The sequence below is a fragment of the Dermochelys coriacea genome, chromosome 7 (genome assembly GCF_009764565.3).
Source record: "Dermochelys coriacea isolate rDerCor1 chromosome 7, rDerCor1.pri.v4, whole genome shotgun sequence".
NCBI classification, from domain to species: Eukaryota; Metazoa; Chordata; order Testudines; family Dermochelyidae; genus Dermochelys; species Dermochelys coriacea.
Genome location: NC_050074.1, coordinates 19,855,814 through 19,876,491, shown reverse-complemented (window position 1 = coordinate 19,876,491; position 20,678 = coordinate 19,855,814). Strand labels below are relative to the sequence as shown.

General features: G+C 44.7%; 1 protein-coding gene across 4 annotated transcripts in view; it reads left to right on the top strand.

Moving 5' to 3' along the window:
• Positions 1 to 20,678, top strand: part of FGD5 (FYVE, RhoGEF and PH domain containing 5) — a 160,105-nt gene that overhangs the window by 59,839 nt on the left and 79,588 nt on the right. For all 4 annotated transcript variants that reach the window (XM_038410453.2, XM_043519662.1, XM_038410454.2 and 1 more), the window contains exon 3: positions 11,312 to 11,441. In XM_038410453.2, coding sequence (XP_038266381.1) covers positions 11,312 to 11,441 — 130 coding nt within the window. The remainder of the gene's footprint in view (positions 1 to 11,311; positions 11,442 to 20,678) is intronic.

The following is a 20,678-nucleotide window of genomic DNA, read 5'->3' as shown; positions in this document are numbered from 1 at the left end:
AACAGTGCAATCCACCTTTAAAAATAAACCAGTGCTGCTGGAGTGAAGTGCTCCTCTAAATGAGGTCCCGTGCCACAGGAAGGCAATATTGCAAGGTTTGCTAGTGCACTAGCCTTTAATAGCCTCATTCATAATGATTACCACAGTAATATACTCAGGCATTCTTACCAAATTATAATGTGCTCTTACATGAGCATAATGTAGTCATTTATCTTTGGGAGAGAGCGGGAAACTTAATTCTGCGTCTGCCGGGACAAACAATTACAAATTGCCAGAAAGGTAGTTTCAGAGAGGCGGGAGAGAGAAACAGGCTACGCTGTTCATAAGCCTCCCCATCTATTCCTCTATCTGCTTTGCTGGTGCTTTGGCTTGTGCTGAGCTAGCAGCCTCTTTACCACTTCATATCTCATCTCTTTTGTGAGTTTTTAATAAAGAAAGATACAGGCCCACTTAAATATCATCGGCAAGTTAACAAGACAATCTACCATAGGTTGCACGCTGGCTTCGCAGCTGTCATCATGCTATTAGGTACCCTTCTTTGGTAGCAGTTAGAACTGTCCCCCTACATAGCCAAGTATTCTTGTAAGCTGTATTCTGTTTAAATCATTCACCTATGAGAGAAGGGGACCATGACCCTGGAATTTTGCTGTTGGGATGTAGGAGAGCTGGTCTAAACAAATGCCAATTGTTTTTCACTGGAAATATCAAAATATTTTCATTTTTTTAAAATGTCCTGCAAATGGTTTGTTTTTTGATGAAAAACCATAACCAAGTATTTTTAGGTTTTCAAAAACTTGTTAAAAAAAAAGTTTTACTGAAAATTTAAAATTTTTACTTTTTTTTATTTTGGGGCTTTCATTAACACCCCAGAATATGTCAGCCATACGGAACATTTTCCATAAACATTTTTATTTTGATGGAAAAGCCATTTCTCATCAGAAATGTTTCAAACAATCAACTCTCCATTGAAGAAAGAAGACAAGGAGACACCCTCATCTCTTACAAGTGAAGCTAGGTGAAATAATAGAATCAAACATGCTCCAAATCTGTTGGTGAGCTTTGGGAACTAATGAAATAGATGGGGTAAACTTTTCTTTTCTGATCTGAACTGCTGATCTCTATACCTTTCATGGATCTTCTGCCTTCTCTATGGACTAGAAAAGATAATTTTGCCCCACCCAATTCAGAGGTAGACTTTCCCCACCCCCTAGGTAGCCCCAGGAAGCAGTCTGCCTCACATATACCTACTGAGTCACCATTCCTCGCCCCTTCCTTTGCTCCAGGTAGTGCTAATTTTCCTCTGGGCTATATCAGCAGTGAATGACAACATTAAAACAAGAAGGGGGGTGAGGCTAAAGTTCTACTCTTTCCCAACACTCTTCTGATCCACCTGATCCAGGATGGGAGTAAGTGGGCATGCCGCAACTGGTTACTCCAACATGCATGCAGCATGATGCTGCTAGCCTGCACGGGGGCATAAAGGGGTTTTACTCTCCGTTACTCCCTGCATGGACATGTGGGGCAAGTCTAAGTCTCTATCCCTTAAAACACCGAACAGAACATTTCAGAACAATTCACCAGTCCGCAATGCATCTCTAATGACCATGGAAACCTCATTGCAGGCAAGTCTTCATTCCCTCTAATGGGAGTTTTTGCGGAAAGAAAGTTTCCAGGATCAGGCCCCCATATCTAGGGAGCGGGGCACAGAATGAAAAGGAAATTCGGTTGACTTTAGCAGTTGAGATTGGCATTTCTGTTACTGAAACTGTATTTCAGCTGTGCCTTCCCTCCGAGGCTTCACAAATTGCTCTCCTTTCCCCATGGCTGTCCTGTTCTCCTCCATTGAATTCTGCTGACGTCTGCTCTGTGTTCCAGCATTTCCTCTGGATGCTCATTCTCCCCGTGCTGCAGTGTTGATTCCCCATGCTTAGCCCAGAGTTTGGGGGATGGGGGAGAAGCCAACAAAACGATAAGTGAAATGGTCTTGAGTTTGCAGCACTGCTTGCCTCCCAGGATGGCTATAAAAGCAATCGTTCTGGAGTTACTCTCTGAATGAAGCACTTGCACAAACAGAGTAGCCGTCAGAGTCCTTGGGCAAGGTTGCAATTGACATAGTTCCGTCTCCTTTAGCATAAAGAGAGCTTTGCAGAGTTAACCAGGCTTTGCACATTGAGTCTGAGAATCAAAAGATCCCACTGACACTCAAACATCTTCTGTCCTAGTTAGGTAAAGCTAAGTAATGAGCTATTTAAAAGTGATAATAAATGTTTGGGATGAAAAAATGAGATGGAATCAGAGCTCAAGGCTGAGCATGTTCCTTTGTGATTTGGACAGAGATTGAGATGTGATCTGCTCAGCTCCTGCTTGGCAGGGAACACCCTATATCAGCATCCTGTGGTTCTCTGCACATGGGACAAGAGCAGTGGGACGAGTTGTAGAGAACCACGTCCATCCTTCTTTGATTGGAGCAAGTGTCATTTTTATGCAAGATCTGTGGAGTGGGAAGGCGTAGATGGTAAGGGTGTGCAGTCAATGAGACCAGGTTTGGGTTTTGCATATTTGGGTTCCAAGTTATCTGAACCACCTACATTCAGGGGGAAGGAGGGGAGTTGTCAGGTGAAGGGTCCAGTTATGCCCAATCTCTATAATGGTTTGGGTTTTTCAAAAGAAAAATGAAAACGAGGTGTGATTCCAACCTGGGCTTCTTTTTATCTGGATCATTGAAGTTCAAGGGGCTGGAGCAAAAATTTCTAGTTTTACTCCCTCTAGTCAATGGGAGAAGAAAACGGAGGGACTCCAGAATGGTTTGCGTCCCCCAGCACTATACAGTGGCCAGGAGAAAGTTTGAGTTCTGAGATTCTTGTAGTGAATATTAGGAAACAAGGGCAATAATACAGATTTAATAAAAAGTGACAAGTACAGCTCCCGGCAGGTATAACTCCAAGGCTTGGATTGCAAACTCGAAACCATGAGCAGTAAATAGGATTAAAACATGATTAGCTTTTCCCTCAACACGTTCAGTGGATGAATTACCTAACAGGCTAAGCAAAATATCATCCATTGTCATTTTAGGTCTAAATCCACAGATGCTTTGTCTGGATGAAGGAACCGTTAGTTTCTTTAGCTTCTTTCCCGCACGAGCACATAATTCTATCAATGGTCATAGAGAGCAGTTAAGGGGACCTGGGCATGAAGCAGAAAGAAAACATTTGCTACCAGAACCATGTGAAAAGCTTATGGAAAAACTAGACTTAGGCCTGTTTATCCAAGTTTGAATTCAGATTTGAATCCAAACTTGTCTAAAGATCAAGAGGATTCAGATTTGTGGGGTGGGGGTGCAGTTTGGATTGGTTCATTATATAAACAGAGGGCCAGCTGCTAAATTAATATCTAATCTGATTTTTCCCCAAGTTTGTGGTGTACTGAAATGCAGGGTTGATTGAATACCTTAAACTAGAGGAAATATAGAGGGCAGTTATTGCCAGTCCAAAGCTCACTCTAAATTTACCCAGATCTAGGAATGTTTTGGCAAACTTCGAGCTGAGTTTCAAGCAAATTTGGAGTCACATTTCAGGTGAATCCTAAGGATTTGAGGTTTCGGGGTAAATGGCAAGAAAACTGATTGTTTCGCCTGGTATGAACTTAACATCAGGCAAACCTCTTTTGTCTAAGTTTATCCTTGGGACTTGCATGCAAATCCATATGAAGCAAAACTGGGGAGACAATGGACACAAAATCTCTGTGAACCAAACCCGTCTGAGTTTCACACACTCTGGTCACCTCTGTCCCCAAACATATAGGACATCTGTGATTTTCCTAGGACCTATATTTTGCCAGCCTAGCACTCCCACAGCAGATAATCTGGAATATTAAAGTTGAACATTGCAATGCAGCTCCTAAATGCGATGCTAATGCCCCTCTGCCATGTACATTGGTCAAACTGGACAGTCTCTATGAAAAAGAATAAATGGACACAAATCAGACGTCAAGAATTATAACATTCAAAAACCAGTCGGAGAACACTTCAATCTCTCTGGTCACTCGATTACAGATCTAAGAGTGGTGATTCTTCAACAAAAAAACTTTAAAAACAGATTCCAACAAGCGACTGCTGAATTGGAATTAATTTGCAAACTGGATACAATTAACTTAGGCTTGAATAGAGACTGGGAGTGGATGGGTCATTACACAAAGTAAAACTATTTCCCCATGTTTATTTCCCCCTCTTCCACCCCCCACCCCTCCCGTTCCTCAGACATTCTTGTCAACTGCTGGAAATGGCCCACCTTGATTATCACTACAAAAGGTTCCCCCCGCCCCGCTCTTCTGCTGGTAATAGCTCATCTTAAGTGATCACTCCAGTTACAGTGTATATGGTAACACCCATTGTTTCATGTTCTCTGTGTATCTGTATATATAAATCTCCCCACTGTATTTTCCACTGAATGCATCTGATGAAGTGAGCTGTAGCTCACGAAAGCTTATGCTCAAATAAATTTGTTAGTCTCTAAGGTGTCACAAGTACTCCTTTTCTTTTTGCAAATACAGACTAACATGGCTGCTACTCTGAAATCTAACACCTTCACACTGTGATTCCATCAGTACATGACACCTTTGTATATCATCATTAAGCTACCGGGGGTGGGGGAGGGCACACCCTGGTGTATTTCATCTTGTTGATATAAACTTCATAAGAATTGCCACACTGGATCAGACCAATGGGCCATCTAGTCCACTATCCTGTTTCCACTGGAGGCCAATACTGGCTGCTCTAGAGTTAGGAAAATGCATGAAACCCTGCAGTTTTGAGTTAGCAGTAGGCAGTTGTTGGGATATCATGGCACAACAGCATCCTGAGCAATTTTCCCCCTGAGCAAATATGAATATAAGACAATCCTTGGTGTGTGTGAGATGTATTTTGATTTCTAGACTCAATGATCCAAGATATTACTATCATAGCAAGTCCATTGCTCTTTATTTTATCATCAAGAATCTGGCGTGTCATATGAAGCAAGATGACTTTGCAACTTTGTTTATTTCTTTTATGGTGCCCCCTCCCCCGAGCAGTATCCAAGATCTATTAGGCAAACAGATAAACTTGTCAGAAAGAGAGAATTCCCGATATCTCAAACCCATATACTTTCTGATCGTTGACATGGGACTAAAGGGGATTTTAGAAGCACTTATTTCTCTATTACTGCCCTATCACCCCGTCGTTCATATCCCTGAGCAGGAAAGAACACCTAGCCCAGCTCCTCTGCCTTCTTCCACTGCCCTTTCTGAGATTCTTTCTGCTTAAAATAGAGAATAATAGCTTCTGAGAAGGAGAACATATTGCCCACCATAAATAATCAGGATCAAATATGAATGATTGCAGAAGGGATACATTTGTAATTGTGCAGGTTGTGTGCCCTGAATATCTATGGCACCAAAACCCATCTCTCATTCATATTTCTTTCCAGCCCGATTCAAAAGGTAATGCCACTAAATCACTTGTCATTTTAAAAATGCATGATGGAATTAATGAGAGATTATTAAATTATTAATTATTATTATTATTATTATTATTATAATCCTTTGGGAAGAAGCTTTAGGTTACCAGCTCTTTCCTCATCCCCAAAATCTTGGATAACATGTCATGGTGGATCCTAAGTGAAATAATCTTTAATCTTTTAAACAGGCAAATTTCAAACCAACACTGGCAGAAGGAGATGGAATTCAAGAGCCTTTTTGTTCTTTGTGTTTAATGATGTTTATAATGAGAGATGAGTGAACCAGTTCAGATAAAATATGACCCTTCAGCAAAACTCAAATTGCACATTTTTGGGGGGAAGGGAGGTAGAGGAAGAGAGAGGAGTTGTCTTAACCTTTTCTTTTGATCACTATTCACTTTTGCCTGGTCTCAGAACTCTCTGCCACCTTCTTCCCCCAGCCCCTGGGATCAGAAGCTGAAGTACCAAAATATCAATCATCATCATGCACTGTCAGGACACCCATCCCCATAGTACATTGATACAACTTGCACAGCTTAGATTCTCATCAAAAATATTTCCCAAGTATACGGAACTAGTACCCCATGACTTTACCTTGCCCTCAGTCCTGTAATTGTAAAGGGAGGAGGAAAACTTTGTGGATATTTCAATACTTTCTGTGTCACCAGCTTCAGGGGATTGAGACTGCTTTCTAGCATAATTATCATCCAAGTTTATCGATGGTGCATTACATAGAGAAGCAAATCTAGACAGGTCAGGAAGTGAAGAATTCAGAATCTTCAAAGATCCTGAAGGGAACCCTGCCTTACAGCATATTACATTCCAGTACACAGTATTTCCCTTCATGGAATCAGAGATCCTGCAAGGCTGAAGGATCTAGCCAGAATAATTCTGCATTTTCCAGGTATCTTCATTATACATCATTATAGGACAAAGTACATTATCTTTGCCCTTTCCACAGCTAATGAGGCAAAATAACTTTTAAGAGGCTGTAGTGGCCAAACTTCCTTCTCTTCTCCCTTACAATAGTTTTCCATTGATCGCAGCAGGGTTACTCCCTCTGTACACTAGTGTGAGTGAGATCAGACTTAGGCAGGTTTTGGCTCGAGCTACTTCTGTAGGTGTTTGTGGCATGTTTTTATTTCTTATACTTAGTCTTCTGTCACTTTCTTCACCTGAGGACTGACCAGGATCAGAATGTGTGGTTCTATCAGAGGGCAGAGTCAGCAAGGGGGCTAGAGAAGTGGGGGAATCCTTGTCTATCCGCATGAATGGGAGGAGGAATTGAAAAATAAAAGCCTCACTCTTTTCACTAGTGATTCATGTGCCAACAATTAACAGAGGTTTTCAGCTACCCCGTGCTGTGATATCACACAAAAAGACCACGCAGTCATTAGAGCAGTTATTACTTAGCACATGTCATTCACCAACTAACATGCTCTCTGCTCTTGGTAGTGTGTCCTGAGAATAAACAGATGTCATTACACAACAAAGAGGTGGACACTGTATTCCCAAACTGTATGTTATTTCAAGCTCTTTGGCCAGTATGGCCCGTTTTTAATTCCCAATGGCCATAGTCAGTTCCTTGCTTAGGGTGCCCAGCTCAGTAGGATATATCTGACCTCTGCAAAGAAGGCTTCCACACATGGTGGCTCCATGGTCCCCTTTCCCTGTCCTTTCCCTATTGCAGGTAGGGTTGCCAGGTATCTGGTTTTCGACTGGAACGCCCGGTCGAAAAGGGACGCTGGCAGCTCGGTCAGCACTGCTGACCGGGCTGTTAAAATTCCGGTCGGTGATGCTGCGGGTCTAGGGCAAGCTAGTCCCTACCTGTCCTGGCACTGCACTGTGCACCCAAAGCAGCCAGCAGCTCCTGCTGCTAGGTTGGGGGGGCCACAGGGATCCACATGCTGTCCCCACCCTGAGCACTGGCTCTGCACTCCCATTGGCTGAGAACCATGGCCAGTGGGAGCTGGGGGGGTGATGCCTATGGGCAAGAGCGAAGTGTGGAGCCTCCTGCCCCCCCACACACACACCTAGGAGCCGTACCTGCTAGAGGTAGGGTGACCAGATGTCCCGATTTTATAGGGACAGTCCCGATACTTGGGACTTTTTTATATATGGGCTCCTATTACCCCCCACCCCGTCCCGATTTTTCACACTTGCTATCTGGTCACCCTAGCTGGCTGCTTCCAGGTGCAGTGTGGAGCCAGGACAGGCAAGGAGCCTGCCTTAACCCCGCTGCGCCGCTGACCAGGAGCCACCCGAGGTAAGCCCATGCCCCAATCCCTTGCCCCAGCCCTGACCCCACCAATCCTGAAGCCCCCTCCTGCACCCCAAAGCCCTCATCCCAGGGCCCACCCCAGAGCCTGCACCCCCAGCTGGTGTCATCGCACCGCAACCCCCTGCCCCAGTCCAGACCCCTCCCCACACCCTGAACTCCTCATCCCCAGCCCCACCCCAGAGCCCACACCCCCAGCCCAGAGTCCGTACCCCTTCTCACATCCCAACCCCCTGCCTCAACCCGCAGCCCCCTCTCACATTCTGAATCCCTCGACCCCACCCCCCCGAGCCTGGAGCCCCTCCTGGACTCCAAACCTCTCATCCCCAGCCCCACCCCAGAGCCTGCACCCTCAGCAGAGCCCTCACCCCCCCCGTACCCCAACTCCCTGCCCCAGCCCAGTGAAAGTGAGTGAGGGTGGGGGACAGCGAGCAACCGAGGGAAGGGAAATGTAGTGAGCAGGGGCACGGCCTTGGGGAAGGGGTGGGGCAAGGGCAGGGCTTTGGAGAAGGGCAGGGCCTCGGGGAAGGGACAGGTCTAGTGTGTTCAGTTTTGTGAGATTAGAAAGTTGGAAACTCTAATTACAGGCCTTCAGACTCCTCGTGTTGGTCAGCTGTCAAGCCTGCATTTTCCACCAAATGGTGATAGGGTCTACTCATCACTGGGCCTCCCCCTTGTGGCTGCATCTGGGGATTAGCTCTGCCTGGACTGAGGCCCCGTTCTGTCACTCGCTGCTGCTGCAGCCCCTTTTGCTGTTTAGGAGTGCAGTGCTTCCTCTCCGAGGCCTGGCTCTTTGGCCAGGACACTATACAGTTTTCCCCTCTTGGAGTAAAAAAGTCTCATCAGATCCTCTGTCTGGTACCGTTCCACACAGTCTTCCCAATCAATAGCTGGTAGGGAAACCTGGGCCTGCCCACTACGCTGTGTTCCAACCCAGGGACCTTACAATCAACAGCCAAGGTCTGCACCATCTCAACCCTTGCTGCCATTTCCATGGGCTTCTTTCTACTCTGCCCTCTGCTGGCTTTCTTCTCCAACACCCTTCTGGGTAACTCCTTCCCTCAGGGTGTGGATCCCCAGGCATCTGCTCTGCCCCTGGGTTTCCTCCTTCACTCCTCCCTAGACCCAGAGAGTGACTGCAGACCTCCACTCTGTCACCCCCTTCTACTCTGACTTCCTGGCTTTATTCAAGCCTCCATCTACTCCTGCACAGATGGGCTACATCTTCAATTAGTGTTTGTCATCAAGCCTTAGTCTCCCCCAAGTTGCAGCCTAGCCAGCTAATTAGCCCTTCTGAGCCACCTTAACCCCATCCATTGTAGTGTGGGGTGAGCATCCCATCACAGAGGACTTATGGCCTTTAGGAACACCTGGGCTTTCATAAGGATTTTGAAGGAAATGAGAGAGGGCATGAGGTTTATATTGGGTTGGGAGGCTGAGGCATATGTAGGTGAGGGAGCAAGGAGGGGACAGAAAAGTCAAAGAGAACAATGAGGAGAGAAGCTCTGGGGAGTGTAGGGAGTAGGACAGGGTGTAGGATGAAGTGAGGCAGAGCTGGGGGAGCAGAGTTAGTATATGAGAAGGAGATACTTTTATTTAGGGCCTGATCCAAAGCCCACTGAAGTCAATGGAAAGCCCACCATTGATTTTGATGATTTCTGGATCTAGGTATTAGGATGGGAGAAGAGTTTAAGACAATCAGAGATTCAAGAAAAGAGTTACACCTCGAAGCCTGACTCAGCCTGAGGACAGACCATAGGTAGCAGAACCAGAGGAGGATGGGAGATCAGTAGAAATATAGCCGCCTAACACTAATAGAATTTGTCTAGACACTCCTTTAAAATGATAGGCTTTGAGAGCATCTGCCCCTAGCGTTCTGCTGCCAATGCCACCCACATACATCACTTATAAAACAGCAACCTGTGACTCCACACTGTCAGACTCCCTGATAGATGAGAGGGTTAGTGAAGATAAGCTGGCCTTAGAGTTGTATATATTTCAGGCACTAGGAGTGAGGAAAGTAAAGTAATAAAGCAATTACCATCAATAAAAGCTTGGAAGTGAGGGGTGGAGCTGATCCACAGAGGCTCCTTTGTTGTTGCAGCTAGGCAGGGTTTAGGAAGTGCAGTGATGCCGCCCACACTGGAAAACCGCAGACACTAATAATAAACAAGGGAAGACAATGCTTAGGAACAGAACAGGCTCAACCTCTCTACCTACCACCATCCTCTTGCTGCAGAGAATACAGAGCAGCTCCCTGAATTCTCTCCTCTGAACCATTGGAGCGATCTCCACTGCACTCCGGCAATGAGGATCTCGGAGGAGCTGTGGCAGAGCTAACTGTTTATAAATAAATGTAAAAATCAAATAATTTTTCCTTCGCGGTGAGCTGCATTTCTGAAAGAAAAATCAGGCCTGGTCCACAGTCATTCTCTTCAGCAGGTTTTGGATTGGGCCCTCAGAGAATAGGGAATAAGGGCTAGATTCATACTCTACCTTTGGCAAAAAAAACTTTTTCTGTGTCAGTTGGTGTCCAGTCACTGTAGCGCTGATTCATACTGAGGGGCAGGTGATGTTTCCACCAGCAGCCATACCTTGGTAGGACAGCTTTAGTTTCCTCGGGAAATGAAGCCCCCACCATAGATACTCCCCAGGAGATCAGTGATTTCTCTGGCCATGGTTTATCCCTAGCCTGTGCTCTCCACATTTTGGGTTGTGGAGGTCTCCTCTGCCCCATTCACCTTTACCCCAGTGCCAGTGAAATTACAGCCTATATGTACTGTTGTAAACTCCCTTCCTAGTGGACTTTCTAGGTGAAATCCAGGGCAAATCCAGCCCTTAGTCACACTAACTCACCCATGGCCACCTTCATAGTACTCTGTGACTGGCATTCAGGCTCATGATTCATTCACATTGGCAAAATGATTTGAGATCCTCAGGTGGAAGGTGCTATCAAATAAAGAGAGGAGCCAGAGCTGCGGAATCTGGATCTGGATTCAGATTCCACTGAAACAATTCACAAATATTTAGATCTGAGGATTTAGTTTGAACCCACTTTATCTATGGTTATTGGTGTTACTATTGTGCTGTTTTATTGATCTGAAGTATCCCTAGAGAACCCAGCATCACAGTATCTAAGCTCTATTATTAATTAGCATTGTTAGTCATTATTTTATTATATTCATTTTGGGGTGGTTGTATCTAGCAAAGGGCAAACCAGTTCGAATTGTCGCCCTAAAATATGAACCTGGTCAAACTTCTGCCCCAAGCTTGGACTGAACCAAAACACCATACTTTTTGGGAGGTTTAAAGAGTTTCATTATCTTTTCTTCTATGAAGTTTTACATTCATGGTAGCCTCTGAACTTACTGTCAAAAAGCAGGAAGTTCCAGGAATCCTGCTCCCCAAGTCTAACAGACCTACATGGTTTACCTGCCACTAGCTGTGTCTGGGCTGCCTATGGAATACTTATGTCTGAGTAACAGTGACAAGGAGTGCATGGTGAGAATGCAATGGGCTGATCTGTTCCTTTTGCTTACAGTGCCTATACCGAGCCTTACAAGGTGTGCCCTGTCTCTGTGGTACCCGTGGAGGACGTCACATCGGATGAGGAACAGAAGAGTTCAGAAGACGAGGAGAGTAGCCAGGGTGATCCCAGCCTCGTTCATAAAGTAAGAGATCTGGAACAATCTGGGGAATATAGGAAACACTCAAGGGGGAAGGAAAGAAAAACAAGGATGAAAACATCCTTGACTCTTGGATATGTCTAGACAGCCCATGGCAGCGAGCCTCCCAGCCCAGGTCAACAGACACAGGGTTGTGGGGCTCATAGTAGCACTCTCGAAATAGCTGTGTAGACAATGCTTTGAAATTGCTGCTGAGGCTGGAGGTCAGGCTTGGATACCCACCCCCTCTCTAGGTGTCGGAGCCTGAGCTCTAGCCCACCCTACAATGTCTCCACAGGTATTTTTAGCATGGTAGTGCGAGCCCCATGAGTCTGTCCACCTGGGCTAGGAGGCGCACTGCCGTGAGCTGTGTAGGTGTACCCTCAAGTAGCCATCTCTCCCCGCTCTGTGCTTACAGCTAGCCCAGGAGTATCAGAGCTATGAGCATTGCATTTCTTCAGTACTATGGTAAGGAGTTACTTCTGTTGAATATGGCAGAGCCCACAGACCTAAGAAGGGAAGCCGAGGCAACCAGCCAGCAGGCTCAGGTAGGTCCTGATCCAATGCCCACTAATGACAATGGGAGACTTTCTAGTGGATACAGCACCAGATCCACAGACCTGGAGTCTCTTGGAGGTTGAGGGATGACACGCGTGATCGATGCAATGAGATCTGATCTGAAAAGTTGTGAGCCTCTTTCTTAGTCCTGCACTCTGGGGATTGGAGGCGGGGAGAAATTGCTGACAGATGGCCAGTGAAGAGCCCATGCCATAGAACTTAATCTGCAGAAGGAAGAGAGGGGTCACAGCACTGAGCCCTTCATTTACGATGGAGAATTTCACCTCCAGAATTGCAGGATTATGGAATTCTGCCTGTGGCCCTGCATACCCAGCTTTCCAGACTCTTCACAAAAACCTTGGGCCATTATTGGCTCATTGTGATTGATGGTGAATAGAATAAATTCCAACCCTCTGTTGTCCTTCCCTCAGAAAGTGCTGATATAGTTAAAGAATACTGACAGTGGATTGTATTTCCTACCCCCACCATTCCCGCCTCCTTTTGTTGTCTTCTCACGCAAATCTTCTAGGTGCCAAGGGAGCATTAGCTGCCCTGTCAAAACACAGCCTTGCAATGATGAAGTGCAGAAAAATTGTCCAACTACCCAATGAAGTGATGTCTTCTCCTGCTTGTAGCAAAACCTCAGACAACACAGAGCAGTTGTAAAACATGAAAGAGTTCAGAAGCACTGTTGCTTGGGGAGAGTTGGCAGAGGTACACATGTCTGGATGCCAAAAATAGTACCATGAATTTGGAAATGAGCTAATCTTGCTAAAACAACTGTTTTGGGACTGGCCTAGCAGAGCTGAATTTGGATTAAAAAAAAAAATCCAACAACTGGAGTTTGTTGTTTTGGTTTATGGTTTCACCCTCCCGAGGGAAAATTAGCCTGAATAAAGGCATGAAATCACCTAGCTGATAAGATCTTCTTGCTGTATCCAGAACATGTGATTTTGACTGATGTCTAGCTGGGATATACTTATTTCACTCCACTGAAATGTGGATTGTCAATCCCCAAGTATTATGATTTGTTTTGCTTTTTTGCTTTTTGCCTGTTCATTGGAGATTTCCAAGGCTTCCACTTTGGGGATTGGGGTGGGGGAGGTTTTGTTTTCTGTTGTTTCTTTTTTTAAGGCTCATTTTCTGAAGAGAAAAAAAAAGTCAGATTTGTACACAGGTTTCCTGGAATTGTTTGAACAGCTGGCCCCCTTTGAATCTCTGCTCTCTTGGGGATGAGCTCTGTGTGACTATGAAGGAACCTTTAGGACTTGCCGGCACCTCCATTCTGCAAACAATTTAAATGATGGACAAAATTATATGTTTGGGATGTTTTCGTGTATCAATTTTATAAAAAAAAAATCTAGGGCTTTGATTTCCACTGGGTTGCATAATTTTTACACCAATCTAACTCCATTGGACCGCACTGGAATTGGACTGGCATAAAAATGATGTAAAGAAGTAGAAAAGCAAGCCTGTCTTCTCCAAGATTTGTTTTGGTCAGGGTTCTAGAAGTGTACCCTCAATCCAGAAACCCTGGGTAACAGCACTTGGTGCTTTTGATTATTTTAGTTAAAGCTGATTTTGAGAATGTACTCTTTTTGGTTAATTGTGCACTTGAATCCCTTTCTTTAAATCTCTGGCAGATGGTATCAGGTTAGAAAAATAGAATGAAAATGCTGTAGTTTTTTTAACCTCTGTGATTCTATTTGGTTAAAACCACCAAAAGGGGTGCACTTCTCTTACATAACTGACGGAGAGTCTCTCTTTTATCCCCCGTGCTTAACTAATTTACAGGAGCTCTGGAGTCATCCCCCATGTGCATGCCTGTTACATATGCTTATTTACTTACATCCACCCAGCTGGTAGGAAGGTGACACTTGACTTTTCAGTCGCAGACTCAGAAGGATAAACAATGGATTTTGGAGTCTTCTTTGCCTGCGTAGAGGAAAGCATCAGAATTAGGGATGGCAACTGGCAAATGTGGGTTCCAGGTAGGTGTAGGCATGTACAGGTTCAAGTGAAATAAGGGATCTTTTCATCTCCAAACCTTCACTCAGTACTAGAAAAACATCCAAACCAAATCCATCCCACCCTTTTGAACTTGATCCAGACCTAAACTTGGTGCTGGTCCTTTGTTCTACAATGAGATGAACTAACCACATTGCTGTGAATTTTAGGGGTGCTCAGATCTGGATCTGAACTCGCACTTCAGACCCCACTAGCCCGCAAACTCAGACTGCCCTCTCACTTTGCCTATGCTAATACCTTTTGTAGCTTTCTCTGAAATTCCTACTACCAGCCAGGACCAGAAATAGAAACAAGAAGATGTCCCCAGAAGGGCTGCTCTTGTGAGACAACCAGCCCAGTGTTGTTCTCTAGCGATTCAAAGAAGGTTTAGAGACGCACAAGCCTTTGGGCTTCTCCCAAGCTAGCTGTGCTTTGAATGTCTCAGAGCACCCCAAAAAGCTTGGGAAGGATCCTGCACTGAAAAGGCCTGAACCACAACCCAGATTTAAATTTAACTACTCTTCCAGAGATAAGGCCTCAGACTTCAGTGTCAGGACTCAGGGAGTCCAAGCAGGAGTATTCAGTCAGATCACTCCTCCTGGCTGCCTCTTAAGACAAGCTTCCCTCCCTGACTTGACCCCATTCCCAGCTACACCTTTATCTCCTCAGCAATCGAATTGAAAGGGGTGGTGGGGCCAGTGTTGGGGTTCATCTGGGGAACTTCAAATCCTATGGAGTTTGCTGGATGCTCTCAGTACCCCGGCCCCTGAAACACCTCCATCCTTCTTCTGCATTGTAGTGCCATCATGTTGAGAGCTCTGTCAGGGACAAACAAAAGCCCAGTAAAGGAGAAGCACTTTTCGGAGGGTTCAATGGGGATGCACGCATAAATGTGTGCACCTTCAACGCACCCACAACAATGCGTGCGCTCTCACTGCATCCACAAAACTCCAATATCAAGCAATATAAGGCTGTGAAGCAAAGGTTGCGGGGTGTGACCTTGTCGGGAGTGGAGATGCAGCCCTTGAACTGGGAGTTAACTTCTCCTGCCTCCTTTGTTGGGAAGCCAGGCCAAGGGAAATGTGACAGCTGCAAGGCATGAGGGTGCCTCAGGCTGCATTTTGTGATGTCTGGCTGCCTGACCTAGCCTGGGTGTCACACACAAGGGTGTTGGTCACAAGAATAGGCAATGGTCTTAAAAATAGCCCCAGTAGTCAATGGAAGGCATTTAGACTCAGACTGACAAGTTGCACCATTGCTGATAAGGAGCCAACCTTCTATACAATGGTGGCTTTGGAAGGGTACAGTAGTAACAGGGTAAATATCAGCTCACTAGGGAATATTGTATCAGCATCAGCTATTTCAGTGTTCCTGTTATACTCAAGGGTGGTATACAGTGAATCATACATTAAACCACCACTCAGGGAAGAAGGGTCTGTTAATAAACATGGCTGGGTGTTTGACATGAAGAGTTGAAGGGATTCCCAGGAAAGATTCAATTAGACTAGTTTGATCCTGCAATAATGTGATTGTTTATAAAGCATCAGGTGTTTTTATTGTAATACAAATAATAAAGCCATATTTTAAATGCAGAGTTTATTTCCTCACACTGGGGGAAATCAAGAGGCACTCCACCGAAGCCTACAGCTGTGTACAAATGGTGTAAATGAGAGTAGAATCAGGCTGTGTCTTATGGCCCTAGACATCCCAAATAATTTTAGCTGCTCACCTTGGACAGGGTGCTGTTATATGTGGGTCCAATACAGGTCATGCTGGAGAAGTGGTCACCCACTACAGGTAACTTACCTTTTTGTAATGCTAGGTGAATACCTTGGTGTAGTGGAGACTTAATAAAGGAGTTTAGTAAATTATTTGATCCTGAGGGCAGCGTTGAAGATAAACTACCACGACCCTTTCTGAGGTGCCAGGAATGTAAGACAGCAGTGGGACAGGGAAGGCAGTGAACCATCACAGCACACAGAGGAGACCTGTGTTGTGTGCAATGAAGGAAATATCAAGCTAGAATACAAAAGTTTTGCAAAGACCAGGGCAGCAACCATCTCACTATTACTGCATGTCAAATTGCCTTTGCTGTTCCTTATCTTTCCACTGGGTGGGGTCGGTTTCCAGGCTCCATTAATCACTCTGTTTTGCAAACCTTTAACTTTCATACACTGAAACACACCCATACCCACAAAACCCAAACTGTACTTGGGAGCAATGGATTTGTGCTCCTTAAGGAAGTGACAGATTTAGACAGCTCTTAATGGAGCACATTTGGCCTTGTATAATTGAACAGATTCCCCAGGACAGGTTGCAATCTAGCCCCGAGAGCAAGCCATAGGAAGATGACTCTTCTGGGTTCCATCTCCAAATGTGTCACTAATTCATTATGACAGGTTTCAGAGTAGCAGCCGTGTTTGTCTGTATTCGCAAAAAAGAAAAGGAATACTTGTGGCACCTTAGAGACTAACAAATTTATTTGAGCATAAGCTTTCGTGAGCTACAGCTCACTTTATCGGATGTGAGCTGTAGCTCACGAAAGCTTATGCTCAAATAAATTTGTTGGTCTCTAAGGTGCCACAAGTACTCCTTTTCTTTAATTCATTATGCAACCTTGATCAAGGCCCCCTGCTATTTCAGTGCCTCAGTTTATCTATCTATAAAATTAATAATAAGAATAAACCTACATTACCGAGGTGTTAGGAGGGTTATTTAATATTTATAAATCCCTTTAAAGTCCTCTGATCATTCTGACGGCAGCATTGTGCTAGGTGTGGTACAGACACACAGTCCCTGCCACAAAGAGTTTACAATCTAAAGCAGTTAGACAGACAAATGGTAGGAGGGGAAGCAGAGGGACAAAGCGACTTGGCTAGAGATATGCAGCCGGCCGGTGGCACAGTTAAGAATGAAAACTAGCTTTCCTGACTCCCAGTCTTATGCACTACACCACGCTACATCTGATGAAACACAAAGCATTATTATTACTCCTCTGTTTCTTGGAGCCCTGAGAACTTCAAGCTGCTTGAACCTCCCTATCCTTGTGTCATGTATGAAATGTTTGATCAGCTGTCCAGCTCCATGCTATGCAGTAGCACTTGGGCAAGTGACATGTTAAGCACACAGATGAGTGGTAGGCAATGGGTATTGACTGGTCCAGTTGCTGTCTTAGGCTTGGTATTGCCCAGCACAGGTGCAGAGTATATAAATACAAAGTCAAAGGTGATGCTCTGGAGGGACAACCCCGTTCCTGCCTCAGTGAGTTTACTGCTTTGTCTCTGCCATGCCACTGCTGTCTAACTGGAGCAGTGAAGCCTATCAGGATGCTTAAGTGCTGTATTAGCATGCTAAGAATGGTACCTTCCCCGTCCCCTTCCCCACCGCCCGGCTTTCTCCTCAGACATGCTTATACTCTGCTCACCCCAGCCCCACCCTCACCCTTTTTTTTACCCTGAACCCTGGATATTGAGGAAGTAGATGCAGAAGGGACCTGAGACCTAACACCGCTCAGGGCAGAGCACTTAGCCTAGCACTTAACCTCAGCTGGGCTCACACGTGACCTCTGCTCACCCCTGCACGAGTGCCACAGTCTTGCGCTCCCTGCTTGTGCACTCCTTGGAGATCTAGACCTTAGTCTGCAAAAGTGGAAGAACTGATTGGCCACCACTGATCTGATCTCTAGACCTTTTCAACAACACTGGTAACCTTTGGTTTGGCCCATTCCTAGTTTGTCTGTCTTGTAAGCAGGCAGCTGAGACTCTCCTAACAATAACTGTCTCATCAGAAACAGGACTTTAATCATCAAGTTTAGTTTACGACTACCTGGAAAGAGGTTATCCTGCAGGAAAACAGGAAGCATGGTCGCTGGAAAGCAAAGACCCTAGCACCCCACCCCCACCAAGAGTAACACGATGGGATGGGAGGATGTGAGCAATAATCTTACACTCCATGTGCCATAAGCATGTTAAGACCCCGTGAAAGTGCAGCTATATTGTGAAGCATTCATGGGCTCCTGATGTGTATGGGCTTTTGATAGCCTGCAATGCTGAGCATCAGCCACTGGCCTTTGTTTCCTCATTATTCATCATTTTATTCAGCTCCCTCAAAGACAATGAAATAATATCAATAATACATGTCTATTCCATCAAAGGCAGAAAATTGCTGTTTTTAGCCAGGCTGTCTGTGACTTTTCCTGTCTTTATCTATGTGATGCCACTTGAGCACACATTGTCTCAATCAAGCTAATTGCACTCTGAGAGCAGCAAAAGAGAAAATAACAATGTGGAGAATGTCAGGAGAGGACACAATTAGGGTTGCCAAGTTTGGTATTCCTGGAGGTTTCATCACATGGCATAATCTTTAATTAAAGATGAATCTTTAATTCCTGGGGGACTCCCAGACGATCCTGGAGGGTTGGCAACCCTTATTGGAGTCTCCGATCTCAGCAAGCAAGGTCTACCTCTCCAGCACTCTTGCCACCCTCCTTTTACTGGTCTATTGAAGGCCATTAGAGCTTCGATGTGAAGTTCTACACAAATTGTGAATCATGCTGTTTGCTAGAGTTTTCTTAGAGATAGAAACTGAGCTTGGGCAAGTCACATAGCATCTCTGTGCCTGAGTTTTCCCATCTGTAAAACGCTTAGCCACTTCGTGGGGTGACTATGACGCATAGTTCATTAATCTTTGTAAAAGCAGTTTGAGATCCTTGATGAAAGCAGCTATGTATGGTATGTATTGTTATTTTTATTTGAGGTAATAAATATAGTAATTGTGTTAGAGTATGTTCAAAAACATTAACACTTGACAGTCCATGCCTGAAGAAAGAAGTTGATTTTAGTTTTCTTAATATTGTAATGAATCATGTTGTGTGTATTTATAGTAATGTGTGTGCACACACCACTGCCCTCCTCAGGATGGAATCAGAATTGCTGAACAGTGTGTCATAAAACCTATACTGCTAACAGCTGATAGGAGAGTTCCCATTGGTTCAAGGCCTATGCTTTTGGAGCAGGATGTAATCTGAATTCTGTATATTTTGTTGTTGTGAAGTTCTGGGTGGCCATGGTATATAGCATAGTGACAAATGTGTTGTTCTAGGTGGCCATGGTTTTGTTATAGTACAATATCTATTTTTCTTTTCTTTTCCTTTCTCTTTCATTTAATCCTTTTTATTATTTCATTTTATCTTGTTCCCATTTCATATTGTGAGACCTTGATTCTCAGTCAGGAGGACATTCCTCTGGAGCTGCTTTGTGAACCAGATCAGGGCACTAGGGTGCCATGAATTGAAAATGGGACATGTGGAGAATATCCAGGTCATCATCATTCCCCTGTGACCAGACCATGTTGTTGTAATCCTTGAGAGCTTGGAGACTGAGATGAGAAATGCAAGGAGGTTGAGGAGTTCTTAGAACAAGTCACTGAAGCACTAACAGAGCAGGGAGATGGGATAGAGATACACAAGAACTAGCTGCTTTGTGGGTCAAGTAGCCTTTTTCCTGTCCAGCAAGACCCTCAATCTTTAAGAAATAATCCACTGATGAGGCTTTATACTTTTCTAAATGAAGGACAATGACTAGGCTGAGCAAACTCAACATTCCCAAGTCTGGTACAGTGAACTCTCAGTTACACAAAGTTCTGTGTCTTACTGAAGTCAGTGGGAGCTCTGTATGCCAAAGGCTTGCAAAATCAGGGCCATTCGAGTTTTAGGTTCCCATCCTGCTTCCATTGACTGTTCTGGAAGAAGACTGGGCCCTAAGTTTCAGGTTGATATCCCACCATGCAGAGTGTGTAACCAATTAATCTGCTGATTCTTTATCCTAATACGAGTCTCTGTGTGTTAATTAGATGTTTCTGGTAATTTGAGGCACATCATCTGCCCCTGCTGTCTATTATGCCATTCATGAACAGGAATAAGTTATGTCAAGCGACTTGCAATCAGCTGTTGGTATTCACATATGATAGTTAAAGCACAGTGTTCGATATACAAACTAAAGACTGCCATTGAATGAGGAATATTGTGGCTGACTATTTGGGTGCAATTTTGGAAGAGTCACAAAAGCATATCCTTTGGGTAGGCGTTGGATATGAGTGTTGTTTAGGAAAACGTGCAAGACTGCTTGATGATTAGATTTCCTGCTTTGCACTATCTCTCAAGAGATGGTTCAAATCCAGAGAGTCTGATTTTATTCCCCTAGGCCAATGGGAGTTGGAAGCAGCATGGAAATCACGTGCTTAAGAAACAGGGCACTACATGGCCCTCCCCAGACCAATAAGAATTCATAGTATTTAGAGATGGAAAAGGCCTTTAGAGTGGTTTGTCTAGTCAGTGCTCCCCAGCATATTCTCCAGTGCTCTGTTCAGTCCAGTTTTAAATGAACTAGCAATGAGGCTTCCACCACATCCCTCAAGAGACCATTCCCTAAAGTAAGAGATCTCACTGTCAGGAAGTTATACCTGATATAGAAGCAGCTTCATTATCAGATGAAAACTCCATTGACTGTTGAGGGCAGGCAACCTGAGGGGCCATTTTGCTTGTCTATAGCATATATTTTAGATTGTGGGGCAGATAAGGTTAATAAAGACAACAAGACTCAGTTAGGCACAAAGCCAGAATCTTCTGTCTAGATCCATCGCTTCCATCTGCTGAGTACAGACAAACAGCAGGGATTGGAG